At 34.9% G+C, this 16,084-nt stretch overlaps 3 protein-coding genes across 4 annotated transcripts; 1 reads left to right on the top strand and 2 right to left on the bottom strand.

The window, feature by feature from the left end:
* Positions 1 to 2,204: 2,204 nt before the first annotated feature.
* On the bottom strand, positions 2,205 to 4,364 carry LOC111445587 (40S ribosomal protein S8). Its single transcript, XM_023084061.1, has 6 exons — positions 4,259 to 4,364; positions 4,068 to 4,126; positions 3,910 to 3,982; positions 2,974 to 3,304; positions 2,656 to 2,831; positions 2,205 to 2,555 (listed from the first exon to the last, which is right to left on the bottom strand). The coding sequence occupies exons 2-6, from the start codon at positions 4,069 to 4,071 to the stop codon at positions 2,474 to 2,476; spliced, it is 666 nt and encodes a 221-aa protein (XP_022939829.1). The 5' UTR covers positions 4,072 to 4,126; positions 4,259 to 4,364; the 3' UTR covers positions 2,205 to 2,473.
* Positions 4,365 to 4,705: 341 nt separating this feature from the next.
* On the top strand, positions 4,706 to 10,828 carry LOC111445586 (replication factor C subunit 3-like). 2 transcript variants are annotated; one of them, XR_002710879.1, is made up of 10 exons: positions 4,706 to 5,031; positions 5,310 to 5,526; positions 6,205 to 6,284; positions 6,369 to 6,528; positions 7,029 to 7,110; positions 8,993 to 9,122; positions 9,204 to 9,267; positions 9,346 to 9,414; positions 10,415 to 10,593; positions 10,690 to 10,825. XR_002710879.1 is itself a non-coding variant. In XM_023084060.1 (9 exons), the coding sequence occupies exons 1-9, from the start codon at positions 4,842 to 4,844 to the stop codon at positions 10,512 to 10,514; spliced, it is 1,092 nt and encodes a 363-aa protein (XP_022939828.1). In that variant the 5' UTR covers positions 4,706 to 4,841; the 3' UTR covers positions 10,515 to 10,828. The 2 variants fall into 2 exon arrangements, 1 of the variants encoding a protein (XP_022939828.1); XM_023084060.1 differs by having other exon boundaries at positions 10,415 to 10,828.
* Positions 10,829 to 12,012: 1,184 nt separating this feature from the next.
* LOC111445629 (NAC domain-containing protein 2-like) lies at positions 12,013 to 13,545 on the bottom strand. Its single transcript, XM_023084137.1, has 3 exons — positions 13,256 to 13,545; positions 12,897 to 13,171; positions 12,013 to 12,801 (listed from the first exon to the last, which is right to left on the bottom strand). The coding sequence occupies exons 1-3, from the start codon at positions 13,416 to 13,418 to the stop codon at positions 12,355 to 12,357; spliced, it is 885 nt and encodes a 294-aa protein (XP_022939905.1). The 5' UTR covers positions 13,419 to 13,545; the 3' UTR covers positions 12,013 to 12,354.
* Between the last annotated feature and the right edge of the window lie 2,539 nt (positions 13,546 to 16,084).

Raw genomic sequence — 16,084 nt, 5'->3', positions numbered from 1 at the left:
TTTGAGTTTTAAAAATTCTCATAAATTTTGAAATTTAATATTCATCTAAGTTTTTCCAATTTTGTGACCAACAAATTCCTAGATTTTTTTAATTTATATTTATCTAATTCTTGATCTTTATAAACAAAAATAAATTAATATATTTATTAAGCCTAAAATTAAAATTTTAAAATTTTATTAAATAATTTTATATTTAATTGTACAACTTTCAATTAATTTAAAAAATAAATACATGTATTATATATAATTAAAAGTCCAAAATTTTTTTATATAATTTTAAAATTGTAAGACTAAATATATACCATCCAAATTATTTTATTTTATGACTTTTTTTTTTATTGAAATATCATTTTCAATAAACCTCAAATTTAATTATTGCTATTAGTTTGTTATTGATTTCTATTTTTAAATAGCATGTTAATTAGCCTTTTGTTCATAAAATTTGGACTTTTTTTTTAATTTGTAAACAATAGTATTATTATTTAATTATTTTGAATAAAAAATATTTTTGTAGTAACTGATTTTAAGTTAAAAATATAATAATTGAATTTCAACCATTGAAATTATAAATACTAAAATAGAATTCTGAAAAAGTGTCCTTTCAACAATTTGAAATGTCCAAAATAGCCTCAGTAATTCCAATTAACTAAATTTAATTAAATTTATAAAGTTATAAATAGTAAAATAGAATTACAAAAATTGTCCTTTGCATCATGTGAAATGTCCAAAATAGCCTCCTCAGACCTCGTACCCCCAAACAAAGACCGCGAAAGACAGAATTTGCAATTTAAAATTAAAAATCACAGCATTCGCCTGCAGCAACGTAGCGTCTGACAGGAATATGGCCTTTGTTTCTTCTTCCCTTTTTTTCCACTTTTTTATTTTTTCTTCTTTGTCACTGTCTTTCCATTTTCATTAATTAATCGCATAACCGATTTTTTTTATTTTTTATTTATTTAATACAAAGAAAAATGTTATTTAATCGGATATTGTAAATGTCGAGGTTTTGTGATGTGTAGTCATGTGTTCTATTAGTTAGCCAACTAATAAATTACTGTAACGCTTTCAGAAAATTATAAATTAACACTGTTTTCTTAGTAAAAATAAATTAATCGATAGTAATCGAAATAAATAATAATAATAAACAGCTCTTTGTAACGATTACTTATAAAATTTTAGTTTAAAAATCAAATTAAGTTTTTTTTTTTTTTTTTTTTAATATGTGCTTATATCAAGTTATAAGCATTCTAACATCAAAATTTGTAGGCTTGTCATATACTTTATACTAGATTATAAAACATTTTTGTTACATATGAGTTCACCTTGGTTTTTTTTTTTGTTTTTGGCTTTCCTTCTCGAGCTTTCCATCAAAATTTTAAAACGCTTCTATTAAAAATAGTTTTTGTTCCCTCTTTAATCAACGAGGGATTTTATACTCCATCTTTGAAAGTTTTTCGTTCCCTCTCTAATCAACGTTGGATCTTATAATCTGTTTTCGTTCCCTCTCTAATCAACGTTGGATCTTATAGTCCATATTTGAAAGTCTAACGTCACACTGTCCAGTGTCTAACTCTATTATCAATAGTAACAAGTGTCTAGCTCTAATACTATTAGTAACAATTTAAACCCACCCAAATATTGTTCTCTAAGGGTTTACTCAAACACATCTTACTCGACTCTCCTACCGGTTAAGATCTCATAATGGTATTTAAGATCTAAGCTTCTGAATATACGATTTTCTATTTTCTTTTATAAACATACTTTGATAATTTTGAAACTAATCTTTTGTTATTATATAACCATTTAAGCTGCTTTAGTTCCAAAATTTAAAGCAACTAAAATAGTGTTTAAGCTTGAGTTTAGCCTCTGTTCTTAACCTGAAAAGCATCCGATAGTCAATAGTAGTGATTTTGACGATAAAACAGCTCATACTCGGTTAATTCTCAGTTTTACAACCTAAGCATTCAAAAATTGGTATAAACACAATTATTTTCTTAAAAACATTGATTTTTCTTGTTCTTCTAAGAATAAACATTCATCCTTCATTAAGAACCCAATCGTTGAACAGTTCTTAAATGTAATATAAATAAGAACAATCGTAAAAAATTTCCAATTGTTGGAACTAAGAAAAAGAAAAATTGATCATCAGTATATATTCCGAGGACGGCGAAATATTCGTAAAAAAGAGCTAAAACAGATCAGAATTGAGAAAAATAAAGTCAAGACAACTAGTTAGAGAAAGATGAATGATTGTTTTTTGAGTCTTCTGAAATGCAATCACTCAATTAGACCAAATTCAAACCTTGAGCTAAAAGAAAGTAATGCCTAATCAAACAACTAATATCATCAAAATCGGAGTTCATACGTAATTGTTTCATCTTTTAGCTGCAATAACTCATCGTCTTCATAAGAAAAAGGGCAGATAGAATCACAGAAAAGGACATACGGCTAGAAAACATCTCAGTGACAGAGTTTAAGCAGCACCAGCACCTTTTCCCTTCTTTCTTTGGAGCTTCTTCATGTAGAATTCAAGCTCTTTGCCCTCCAAAATATATCTGCCAAGAATTTGTAAAATAGCATAAAACCCACTTGAGAATTCCTTCTATGAGTGTGCTAAAACAAGTTTGAAAATAAGATAAATGAATCGCTGCATACCCGTCTGCTCGACCACATTGACCTGGTCTGGAAGAGATACAAGCCATCAAACGACCACTGCTGAATTGCTCTTCAATATGTGGGTCAAGCTTACGCTCCTGTTGACGCTTCTCCAGCTTACGCTGGACATGGTTACTCTTCTTCGCCTCCTCAGTAGCAGCAGCAGCATCACCTTCCTGTTGACCATAAAAATCCAGTTATCTTATGGATCGGGCTCTACATTATTTGTACTAATTTTAAGGGCTGTTAACATTATCCTCCAAACCTATCATTATTTGTACACATTAAAACTCGAAAAATCTACAAAGCTTGCTCTACCTCTTCCTTCTTAGCAGATGCTGCAGTCTTCTTCTTCCTTCCAATATCCACTCCATAGTGCTGAAGATACCACTGCTTAAACGGTGCAGCATCAACCTGAACAATGGCACTCTTCACCAAAGTTTGAGTACGTACAAGCTCATTGTTTGATGCATTGTACACCACATCAAGAATACGGGTCTTCCTGGTCACAGCCTCACTACCCCATGAGTAGTTTCCAGTGTCGAGCCTAAAAGCACGCCACTTCACATTACCCCCACGAACTCTAATCCTCCTGATTGACTTGTCGCTGGATATCTTAGTGTTGGCAGGCTGCCTTCCGAGCTCATACCTTTACAAATAAACAATACCATTAGGACTTCCAAAACAAAACACGGCAAATGAAAGTGGTGTCGTTGCTCGACAAGAAAATGATCCGTAATTGTTACAGTGTCAGTATCAAGACCTCATACACATGGAAAGTAAGGTTTTATTTCTACTGATGCATCAGCATCCACAATGAATAGAACGAACTGCGTGATAACAAATACATTGAAAGAGATGGTCCATTGCTTCGTCAATAAGAAAAAAACAATTACTCTGTTCATTAAATATGCAAATGTGAACAAGCTATACGCGACTAGTAATTTATTCAGTAAAAAGACATCAATCTAACAGAGAAATTGAGATGCCAAACGCATATGGGTTAAGCTTCTTGAAATCTATACAGGAAAGGAAAAGACCAATCTATTCCAGAAACATCACAACTATCCTAGAAAAAAACTAATCAATGTTCCAGGTTAGCCTACAAAACTCCAATTGAGTTCTAGAAACGAAGCAAATAAATGAAGAAAAACACAAAATCTTTCGTGCGTCAGTTAGCGACTAATTTAGGGAAATGGGGAAACAACTGGTCAATCAAATTGCACTAAAATAAATACGAGCGGAGATACTTACTTTCTCTTCTTCCTCCAAGCCTTCTTCTTGCCTCCAGTGGCTCGCCTCTTGTGCATAGAATCACGAGAGATACCTATCCACGAAGACCTCCAAGATTAATAAATAAAAAAACAAGGTCATAGAGAGAGATTTAAGGAAAACTCAAAAATGTTCTTTACCCATTTTGACGCGTTGAGAGTTCCTTCCCGAGGAAGACTTCTAAGGTTCCTGATGCAACCTATAAAAAAAAAATGACAGAAACAGCGAACAACGCTCATACTCTAAACTTAAACCTTCAAAAGAAATCATGAAACATCTAGAGAGAAAGAGGCGAGCATGAAGTACAGAACAATGGGGCAAAGATACTCACCGTGACGGCAGCAGCCGATTAGCAGTCGGCGCGGTAAGGTTGGGCGCGAAGGCAATGGGAGTAAGGTATAAGAAGGAAGCAGATGAAGTATAAATTAGGGTTTCCAGTCTGCTGCAGTACTTTTTGGGCCTAAATATGGGCCGATAACCAGATTCATGGGCTGGGCCAAAATTTAATGACGTGTGGGGCCCAAAATTTATCTCATATAAAATAATTAAAAAATTGGTTCCATTTGAATTTTTTAATGTTATATTTTTTTAACTCTTTAATAAAATATTAATTAATATTTTTTAGATAATAAAAAAATATTTTTATTAATTTAGCTAAAATTTAGAGCAAATAATTAAATGCTATTTTATTTTCTTTGTTTTTAAAATCCATTTCCCGGGGACGAATGGTTACACAGAACCTGTTTAGCGCCATATTCATATAATTATAAATAAATAAATAAGAAATTGAAAAGAGTGGGAAAAAACACAGCCGGTCCACCTCAAGTCTCCGATCGCGCAGCCACCACGACGCTGAGCGAAAATCCACATTTCTGAGCATTTTGGTCTGGTTCCAGTTCCGAAATTGCTAATCGATGTCGGAAGCAATCGCCGTGATGGATATTGACGACGATAATGGCAACAACGAAGATGAAAAGTCAGTCGAGGGCAAAAACGTCGCCGGTCCTGCAGACGCACCCGACGGTAAAGCGATACCCTGGGTCGAGAAGTTCCGGCCCAAGTCTCTCGCCGATGTTGCTGCCCACCGCGACATTGTAGACACCAGTACGACTTCTATACTATAAAATAGACTGCTCGACGCATTAGGGTTCTGGCTTTCAGTGGTTTAGTCTTTACTTTCCTTCTATTTCATACTCAATCTGAAAGTAGGGACTCGCTTGTAGTTGAAAGACTAGTTTAAATAAGTGACATTTGATAAGGAATTTATGTGTTTGTCGATTAATTTCTCGATTTTGCATAACCTATGATTTGTTATTTCAATTTTCACGTTCTTATTTTTGTTGTCTCTTGGTTTTCTTTCCTTTATGTGGAATGTTAACTAGTCGACAAGCTGACCAGTGAGAATAGGCTGCCACATCTCCTGTTGTACGGCCCTCCTGGCACTGGCAAGACATCAACCATTCTAGCGGTTGCTCGCAAGCTTTATGGAACAAACTACCACAACATGATACTGGAGCTGAATGCATCAGACGATAGAGGGATCGATGTTGTTAGACAGCAGATTCAAGATTTTGCAAGTACCCAAAGCTTTTCATTTGGGTATGATTAATTATTTATCATTTCCTTTCCCTCTTGCTTTCCTTGGCAGTTAGGCTAAACTATAAACGTCGGTTGGAGAAGGGAACGAAGCATTCTTTATAAGGTTGTGGAAAACTCTCCCTAACAAATGCATTTTAAATCCTTGAGGGAAAGCCCAAAGAGGACAATATCTTCTAGCAATGGGTTTGGGCTGTTACAAATGGTATCAAAGCCATAAACCGGGCAGTGTTTCAGCGAGGATGCTAAGCCCCGAAGGGGGATGGGATTGTGAGATTCCATATCAATTGGAGAGGGGAACGAGTGCTAACGAGGACGCTGGGCTCCGAAGGGGAGTGGATTGTGAGATCCCACATCGATTGGAGAGTGGAACGAGTGCCAGTGAGGACACTGGGCCCCTAAGGAGGGTGGATTGTGAGATCTCACATCGGTTGGAGAGAGGAATTTAGCATTCTTTTTAAGGTTTTGGAAACCTCTCCCTAACAAACCTTGAGGGATGCCCAAAAGGAAAAGTTCAAAGAAGACAATATCTACTAGCGGTGGGGTGTGGTATAATACATCTGGCAGATGATGGTCTATCAACGCTGATGGCTTATTGATACAAATTGTCTTCTACATATCTCAACAAAATTTATGTGTAATACACCATTTTTATGCAGTTTGTAACATCTAAATTTGCAGGGCAAAAGCATCTGTAAAATTGGTACTATTGGACGAGGCAGATGCCATGACGAAAGATGCACAGTTTGCTTTGCGTCGAGGTTTCTCTCATACATTGCTACTCTCATCTCTTTCTCCGTCTTTCATTCCCTAAACCTGTTGTTGTGATATTTGTCTTCATGCAGTAATTGAGAAATACACAAAAAATACACGGTTTGCTCTTATTTGTAATCATGTCAATAAGATTATTCCAGCGTTACAATCAAGGTGTACCCGTTTTCGATTTGCTCCCCTTGATAACGTTCATGTCACTGAACGACTCAGATATGTTATTGAGGCTGAGAGGTACGTAGGCTCCCTTGTTTCCCATACAATACATGCATAAATAGTCTGATGGTTTGGCATCTATGGTGTATTGATGTTTAATGGCATTTTCCTTTTTTTATATTCTGATATATTATTCAATCTATCATTTTAGCTTAGTAAATAACGGGGTAGAATGCACAACTTCTCTCTCTTCAAATCCCGTTTTCCAAGGAAATTTTAAGTAGATTCTTTAAAATCCTTATTGTTCAATGGACATGTAATGGTTATTACACTTGAAGTTTCTATTGGACATTCTGTCCAACTTGTCATCGATGCTATCTTTGCTTTCCATAAAATTTCACTTTTAAAAAGAACATGGAATTCAGTGAACCTTGGTTGATTTCGGAGGCGACATTAGCTGGATTCTTTGCATTTTTTGAACGTTGTTTATTGAACGGTTTTACTCAATTTTTTAGAATTTATTCTGTGCCATGGCACTTGAACATACGTATAATGCTCTATACCTGAATGGTAATCAGGTTGGACGTAACTGAGAGTGGCTTAGCTGCCCTTGTTCGACTTTGCACTGGTGATATGAGAAAGGCTTTAAATATTCTGCAGGTAAGTGTTTTTATTTAAGTATTGTTCTCTGGCTTTGGTGGTTTTGTTTTTTTTCTTTTTTTCAGTTCAATATGGCGGTGTGAGGGTTTGAACCTCAGACCTAAGATCGATGGTATACACCTTATGCTAGTTGAGCTTTGTTCAATTTGACATATTGATGACTTAATTTTACTAGAATTTAGAAATATGGTATAAATGGAAAACACATCATGTCCGTAATATGAGACGTAGGCAACTTGTTCCTCTTTATTAAAGATTAAGACTGTTATCTTATCCTCTTACACAATCACTGTTAAAGTGGTTTTTCACTGCTCTATTTTTCACCCTTACCTTCTTAACTAATAACGTCCATGGACTGCAGAGATAGACGTTAATCACTACTTGAAAATTTGGAGGATAAGGACAACCCTAGAGTAATGGCTTAGCGACCCTAGTAAAAACTAGCACCTCTTGAACACACGACCCATTACTTGAAAATTTGGAGCAAGTGATGAGGACAACCCTAGAGATATTGCTTGGCAACCCTAATAAAAATTAGCATCTCTTAAATTAAAAACTTTTTTACTCACAGGATACCACTCAAAGGGAAGCAAGATCTTTATCGTTGATGATCAAATACCTCGTGGAAGAAGGCTAGTTCAAATCAAATTATCAATCACTCCACAAGTTTGGTGATTAACCAAGCTTGATTAATTCTAAGGCATTTGTGCAATCAACACTAAACTAAGTACCGAAGACTCTTGACACTTAAAAGGAGGAGAGAACTCTCAACTCAACATTATTCTAGGTTACAAATGAACATAAGTTGGCTTATGTATGGCCAACCATGAACTCTAACTTGTTTAAATTAAAATAAACAATATTAACCTAATAAAACATACAAAAATGTACCTAAAACATCTCAAAGTAATGTTTACAGCTGAGGGAGGGGAGTGGGCCTTAGATCTTATAAAAGAAGGCCAACAATTGAAGTCAACAAAATTACATAAATCAACCAAAAAAACTAAAATCCATAACTATTACAAGTGCTTAACCAAAACTTCAAGTCATCTCATGTAACAGACCAAGCCCACCGCTCTCTCTCAAGGTTTTTAAAACGCGTATGCTAGGAAGAGGTTTCCATACCCTTATAATAAATGCTTCGTTCTCCTTCCCAACTGATGTGGGATCTCACAATCCACCCTCAGAGCCCAGCATCCTCGCTGGCACTTGTTCCCTTCTCCAATCGATGTGGGGCCCCTCAATCCACCCCCCCTTCGGGGCTCAGCCTCCTTGCTGTCTGCTAGGAAGAGGTTTTCACACCCTTATAATGAATGTTTTGTTCTCCTCTCCAACCAATGTGGGCTCACCCTTATAGAGACGCGGGGAAGCCTGAAAGGGAAAGCCCAAAGCGAATAGTATCTGCTAAAAGTGGACGGGAGCTATTACATTCCATCTTCTTGATTTTTTTTTTTTTATTTTTTTATTTTTTTATTTTTTTTTTTTTTGTGGTTTTAGTTCATATCAGGAAGTTTCAAGGGTTTAACTTTATCTAGTATTCTCAATATTTCATGTGTTGAAGTCTCACAGGATTGAGCTGTGATTTCAGCAACAAAGAAAAAAAGAAAGTAATTCAAATACATACTAACCAGTTTCAGTTCTTTTTTTCTGTTAGTACTATCAGAAATGATCAAACTATGAATAAGAAAGGCCTTAAACCTCTGCACAGCAATCAGCATGTTTTGGAATTTGGACCATTGTGTACCCTTAAAATCAATGCATTCGTGCAACATTCTGTTACAACTCGTAGATCAATAGATGACATTTACACATGTTATTTAATTCATTAGTTGTTACTTTGTGAACCTGATGACTTATTTGAAATTTTGTCTTTTTTACGTAGTCAACGCATATGGCTTCCCAGCATATTACCGAAGAAGCTGTCTATCTCTGCACAGGAAATCCATTGCCTAAAGACATAGAGCAAATATCCTTTTGGCTGCTGAATGAACCATTTTCTGACAGTTTTAAGCGTAATTGGTTTTCTTTGGAGCTTTCCATTTATTTTGATGTGTTTTGCCAGTTTTATTTATTTCTACCTATCTCGTTTACAGGAATATATGAAATAAAGACCAGAAAAGGATTGGCTTTGGTTGATATAGTGAGAGAAGTCACTCTGTGAGTGCTTTTTCTTATTTTGTATCATTTCTAAGTGATGAGTTGTGCTTGACTTTCCTCTCTGCTCAATTTATGTAGGTTTGTTTTCAAGATCAAGATGCCATCGGATGTCAGAGTTCAGTTGGTTAATGATCTGGCTGACATAGAGTATGAATCGATCTTTCTACTCGTATAATTTCTCGTTAAATTTTATTATTTTATTATAATAAAATATATATGATCTGCAAAATAATGGACACCGTCGTCAACTTGAACAAACATTGAAAAATACTCGACTTTTTGATGTCGATGTTCAACATATGCATATATTCGACAATAAGTAAACCAGAAGATTTAAAAATTTTGGTTTATTATTATTATCATCATCATTTGGATAAGGAAGAGCTTAGTAAGTTAAACGAGGATTTTGACATATAAGTAGAAAAGGACAAGGGAATCTTAGTTTCCTATCCAACTTCTAAAACATTCTTTCTCAAGCTGAAAACACTTCTCCAGCTGTATTCCCCTTACGTGCACTATCATAGAATTATGCTGCAGTTTTCTTTATGGATAAACATGAAGGACATTCTATCATATGATTTGGTGTTATCTTCTGATCTTATCTTTTCAGTTTGAAAAAGCATGGTCAACTTCTGGGCCTAACACATGGAATTATTTCTAACAAAGCTTTGAACATGAATCAATGATCTCATTAGTTGAAAAAGACTTGGCTAATTAGCATATACTTGCATTGTTTGTAAGCTGTAACCTCACCCAACTGTACAGTGAATTTATCCCACTTATCAATGGAATTTATTAGATTTTAAAGTTTTCGAAGACCTGGAGATAATGACTTGTCATGACATCTTTTTAACGAATATGAATGTAACAACCTAAGTCCACCGTTAGCAGATATTGTCCTCTTTGGGCTTACCCTTTCGGGCTTCTCCAGACGTGTTTTAAAAACTTTAAAGGGAAGCTCGAAAGGGAAAGCTTAAAGCGGACAATATTTGCTAGTGGTGGGTTTGGGCGTTACAATGATGAAGGAAATAAAGCTACGGAAGTCCATATTTTTGCTCATGAGATTTCTTAACTTGATCAATTGTATGCATGTTACGTTTTTTAATCTGTTACTGAATTAACCGGTTTGAGTGGGTGCTATTTGTAGGTACAGGATGAGTTTCGGATGCAATGACAAGTTACAACTCGGATCGCTCATCTCATCTTTTACCCGAGCTAGATCTGCACTTGTCGCTGCTGCACAGTAGTTTTCGTGAAGCGAGATTTTGTAACGTGTTAGGGCGTTTTGTTCACCAACCATCTGTCGCGCCCGTGTGCATGGATTAGGTATGAACTGTAGAGAATGTGAACATATTCTTCATTTGACTTCCAGCTTTTGGTGCTAAAAGTAAATGCTGACATTGATGTTCTTTGTATGGGAAGGAAATGTAATATTTGGAGCTTTGAAAGTCTTGAAGAAAAGGTTAGATAACATTTAAAGCATTTATTTGATCTTGTTGGACTGGTTCACTTCCAATATTTCGGCACATGCTTATCTTTAACAGTAGTTTGTCCACAACCACCTAATGCGTGCTGAATTTGTTTATTGCATTATTGAGCTTTAAAATACTTTTTTCTTCTCCTTGTGGGTTGGCGATTGTTTATTTAACTTTCATTGAAAATAAGAAAGAATTGTATGCTTCTAGATAAGCATGGATCAGTTGGTTGGATAGCGCCTTCTACTAAAGATGGGGTCGGGTGGGGTGTGGGGCGGGGACGTAAAGGAATAAAGTTGGGGATGCGGTATATAATCTTCGTGTAACAGTCTAAGTCTACAACTAGTAGATATTGTCCTCTTTGAGCTTGTTGGGGATACAGTATATAATCTTCGTGTACCAGTCCAAGTCTACAACTAGTAGATATTATCTTCTTTGAGCTTGTTGGGGATGTAGTATATAATCTTCGTGTAACAGTCCAAGTCTACGACTAGTAGATAGTCCTTTTTGAGCTTGTTGGGGATGCCGTATATAATCTTCGTGTAACAATCCAAGTCTACAACTAGTAGATATTGTTCTCTTTGAACTTTTCCTTCTAGGCTTCCCCTCACGGTTTTAATATACGTCTACTAGGGAGAAATTCTTACATCTTTATAAGGAATGATTCGTCTCGGTCTCCAACTGATGTAAGATCTCACCCTCCGTCTCCAGACTTGTTTAACTAATAAAGGGGACTTTTTCCCCACCGCTCGTTTCCTCTTTAAACGGAGATATCCTGTGCCTTACACGGAGCAGGTCCTTGCAGGTAACTTTTTTGCTTTTTATTTTTTATGAATTATTATTATCTCAAGGTTCTCTCGTTTTGCAGCAATTATTGACATTAAGAGGTTTGAATTCTGAAATTTAAGATCTTGAATTTTTTAAATCATAATTTGAGATCATCAACACTAAAAACGTGTAATTTAAACGATAAGTATATATTAATTAATATTAATTATTTACTATTAATCTGAAAACGTCAACACTAAAAACGTGTATTTTAAAACTATACCAAACGTTGTACAACTATAAGAAGGATGTATTAATTAATGATTATTTATGTTTTTAAAATTATTTAAATTTAAGGTTAAAAAACAAAATTTAAGATGAACTTAGTGACTTTTTTTCACCTATTTTTGTGACGTTTAATTGAAAAAATTAGCTAATTTATGAATAAAAATTTAAATAAAAATTCTCCATAATTTAATTCAAGATTTTAATATGATAAATGGAAATAAATTAAATGTTCAACTTGGTGGGCTACACAGCCATATTTCATTTATATATGGTGTATATTATACAGCCAATTGTAACGAGCAATGGCAGATTGAACGTCGCCCGTCCGATCTAAATCCACAAGTGGACCCCACAATCGACCCCCCTTTATACAATAAATATCTCCAGTCTCTGGCCCCGTATTCTATATTTTTCTCCTCTATACGTGGCGCACTCACAGACTCCAGTCTCGTGCGACCGTCGGATTGAGCGAACATCAACGACTGTCAGTGAGTTCTAAGATTCAAAGAACGACATTATGATGGATGTTGAAAAATGAGAATCAGACGGCGGTAATTCAAAAGGGTTTCTGCAGGTACATGAACATATCCTGTAGCGGCGACATCTGATTCCCACTCTGAAACTGCGTTGCGAATTCATGGTCCAGTGAGGTATCAATGTAATTATATCGAAAATTAAAGGCATTTTCCATTTCCTTCCATTTTGGCTCGCTCTGAACTTCGCTCGTCGTGAACTCCGGCGACACTACATGCTCCGAACAGCTCGAATCCGTGTTCAATCGCGGTATTGAATCCGATGTCTCGAAATGTATGTAATCGCTCACCAACGCCGCCGCCTCCGTCGCTGCCGGCATAAATGCATCGCCGCCGTACTGATTGGCGAGAATCGTCGGCTTCTTGTCTTCATCTTCGAAGCCGTCCGTGTTTTGATTGACGGCGATCGGATGTCGCTTCTCGATTACGCCTTTCTTGTTGTAAATCCGGCAAAGAACCCAATCGTCAAGCTGCAAAATCACAACCGTTGATTCAGATTTTTTTTTTTAATAGAGAAAAAAAAAATTTTAAAAAAAGCCCTAAAAATTTGTTCGACGAAAATTACCCGAAGACTGCTCTTGTTGCGAGCCGACCGGTCCACGCCAGCGAGCCGGTACTCGTGCATAATCCAGTTGGTTTTCTCCCCTCTCGGTGCTTTTCCGGCGTAGAACACCAACGCCTTCTTGATTCCAACCGGTTTTGGTTGTCCGATCGGCTTATCGGCTCCAGTCGCCTTCCAATAACCCGAACCGGCAGCCCGGTTCGGCCGCGAACCGTTCGGGTATTTCCGGTCTCTAGGAGAAAAGAAATACCACTCTTTCTCTCCGTGCAAAGCCAGTTCTGTAAAACCGAACCGGAGAAATGAATCGACGGTAACAATCAAGATCGGAATAAATTTCTCATCCAAATTTTCGAATCAGTTACCTGGAAGTTCCCAAGGATTGAATTTATAGAGATCGATCTCAGCGATGATCGGAACGGCAATCGGCTGCGACGCACATCTCCGGCAGAGATAGTGCATAACCAGCTCCTCATCGGTCGGATGGAACCGGAAACCGGGCGGCAACTGAGTCAACTCGGCCGTCATTTTCTGATTCTCTAAAAAAACCTCTCTGATTCCTCCGGTGTCCGGTTAATTATTTGTCTAGAGTGAATGTTATGAGCTTCGTCGGCGGTTCAAACATGGATACAAGAGATGGGATGGCTATTTATAGAAGTCGGGAGAGGGACACGTGGCAGAGAGAAGGGGAAAAACACGTGGTATATAATGCATTTGATTGTCGACGAGAGAAAACAAGCGCCGCCTTAAACACGTGGCGGATGAGGACGTGAAGTGCATGCGTGACCAATGGACACGCATGCAGATGATTTTGTCATCGCTTACGCACATTGTTTTGGATTAAAGCGCCAGCAGAACACTGCAGATTCCATCACTCGCCTCACACAACCAAGGGAAAATTTGCGTGATCTATATTTTTTTATTAATTAAAAAATAAAATCAGCCGATATTCTCTCTCTTTTTTTAATATATATATATAATATTAGCATTAATTAAATAAATTGTAGAATCTTTTTATTTAATCATTTCATTTCTTAAATTTTATAATTTTCCATAGTTTTTTTTTTCCTTTCAATTTTAGTTTATAAATTTATATATAATTAATTAATATTGAGAATAAAATTTGGCCGGTTAATACCTCGAGCCGCCCATGGACCATGAAGAAGAATATGGGAAATAATAATTGAAATACTTTATTAGTTTGACTAAAAAATCGCCGTGGAATTCCCATAAATCGCGGGGTTGAATGTCGTTTGTAGCTTATTGGATATTGAGCCCACTTTTTTTAACGGTGGATTTGGGGTACACGTCAGCGTACCCATTTTTCATCACTATCTGCCGTCATTCTACTGTGTTCCCGGCTTTCCTCGAACCTCATATTCATCTCTATCGCTATATGTTTTTTTTTTAATAAATATTAGTCATTAATAATGTTTGACCAATTAAAAAAAAATTCATTTTGACAAAATTTTTAAATTAAATTCTCACAACTAATAAAGTGGAATCTATTAATTTACTCGTTTAATTTATTTAATATTTTTTTTAATGCATGGTCTTATGTTTATGAATTAGTATTTTTAAATATTCTTAAACTTCTAAAAATTTAAATAATACTTTTAATTTTTTTATTCAATAATATTTTATTTTACAAGTACTTTTGAATTTTTAAATTTTCATTAAAGTTAAAACATAAAATAAAAATTCAAACTTTTTTAAAAGTTAAAAAATAACTTTATTTTTGTCAGAACCCTAATAACATAAGAACTTTAATCTTTTTTAATATAAAAAGTTTTAAAGATATTAATATTATTTTTAAAATTTATGAATATTTTTTAAAACAATGTTTGTTATATAAATAAATTTTATAAACAAGAATAAAACAATCTAAAATAAATATTTGGATATTTTAACCTTAAATTAATTACACGTGTCTAACTTGTTGCCCAAGTAACCTTTTTGTCCTGTAGGAATATGGTTCTAAAGTCAACAGACTTGGTGGACCCCACAAGATGTCTTTTTAAGCGTTGATGGTCTGCGTGTGTTCAAGCTTTTTTCGTTTTTATCTTTTTTTTTCTAAAAAAAAAGAATATTTATATTTGTTTTTTTTTCGAGAAATACGTGTGTTTAATTAAGTTGATTTGTTGGGTGAAAAGGATAACCGTGAGCATGGTTTTCAATGGTGGCGCCGCCCCCATTTTGAAACTACTTGGAATCCTAACCTAATTTTATAATGCATATCAACCGTAATAATCAAAACTCAGTACTAATAGATATTGTCTATTTTGATCTATTGAGTATGAAAATATTTTGTTTCTCTTTCTAACAGATGTTGGATCTAACAATTCGTCTTTTGGGAGACGAACGTCGTGGAATCTAACAATTTACCCCTTGAGAGTCCAATGTTATTTCTCTCTCTAATCGATGTAGAATCTAACAACCCGTCTCTTGGGAACCAAGCATCGTGAGATCTAACAATCCACACCCCTTTAGGTAGTGCAATGTTCTAGATGGCATAATACCTAATATCTGACTTCGATATCATTTGTAATGCTCAATAGCCCATTGTTCACAGTTATTATCCATTTTTGTCCGTTAAGATCGTCGTTAGTCTCACTGTTTTAAAACACATCCATTATAGAGAGGTTTCAATCATATCCAATCTCGTAACATGATTAGGCAATAGATACTCTCCTCTCAAATAGGTCAGCTAACTAAATTTGGGTCCTTGCTAGCCCAGATAATGTATGCTTCTAAGTCTTTGACATTCTTAGAGAACAATTTTATTTTAGAAAACGATTTTGATGGAATTAAAAAATAGGAATTTTATTTTCTAACTCTGACTTAAAAAAAAAAAAAAAAGAAATATTCTCCATTTAGTTTTTATGAATATTATGAAAGCCTATATTCTTCCAATCTAAAAATATAGTAAACTTGAATTATATTCCAAAATTTTATCAAAATTTTTAAATATTATTTTAAAAAAATTACACAAATTATTTTCATTTCAATTTGAAAAATAATCCTAATATTATATTTATTTAAATCCTAATAATTGCAATGCAAAATATGCGTTAAAATTTATAATATTTATTTACATTTAAGGTACAATTTAATAAAATTAAAAACTGATGATAAAAATTCTTAAATAATAGTTTAATTTTTTTAATTAAAAAAGTGTGTATATATATATATAT

This window comes from Cucurbita moschata, unplaced genomic scaffold, assembly GCF_002738365.1.
Source record: "Cucurbita moschata cultivar Rifu unplaced genomic scaffold, Cmos_1.0 Cmo_Scf00007, whole genome shotgun sequence".
Taxonomy (NCBI): domain Eukaryota; kingdom Viridiplantae; phylum Streptophyta; class Magnoliopsida; order Cucurbitales; family Cucurbitaceae; genus Cucurbita; species Cucurbita moschata.
This window is presented reverse-complemented; position numbering and strand designations above follow the sequence as displayed.

Excerpts from the sequence above, each read along its gene's own strand:
- LOC111445629 (XM_023084137.1), bottom strand. The coding sequence starts at position 13,418 with ATGACGGCCGAGTTGACTCAGTTGCCGCCCGGTTTCCGGTTCCATCCG. Across the intron at positions 13,172-13,255 it reads CAATCCTTGGGAACTTCCAG|AACTGGCTTTGCACGGAGAG; the intron begins GTAACTGATTCG and ends TCGGTTTTACAG. Across the intron at positions 12,802-12,896 it reads GCAACAAGAGCAGTCTTCGG|CTTGACGATTGGGTTCTTTG; the intron begins GTAATTTTCGTC and ends GTGATTTTGCAG.
- LOC111445587 (XM_023084061.1), bottom strand. Across the intron at positions 2,832-2,973 it reads CATCTGCTAAGAAGGAAGAG|GAAGGTGATGCTGCTGCTGC; the intron begins GTAGAGCAAGCT and ends TATGGTCAACAG. Across the intron at positions 2,556-2,655 it reads CAATGTGGTCGAGCAGACGG|ATATATTTTGGAGGGCAAAG; the intron begins GTATGCAGCGAT and ends AATTCTTGGCAG.
- LOC111445586 (XM_023084060.1), top strand. The coding sequence starts at position 4,842 with ATGTCGGAAGCAATCGCCGTGATGGATATTGACGACGATAATGGCAAC. Across the intron at positions 5,032-5,309 it reads CCGCGACATTGTAGACACCA|TCGACAAGCTGACCAGTGAG; the intron begins GTACGACTTCTA and ends AATGTTAACTAG. Across the intron at positions 9,268-9,345 it reads ATAGTGAGAGAAGTCACTCT|GTTTGTTTTCAAGATCAAGA; the intron begins GTGAGTGCTTTT and ends CAATTTATGTAG.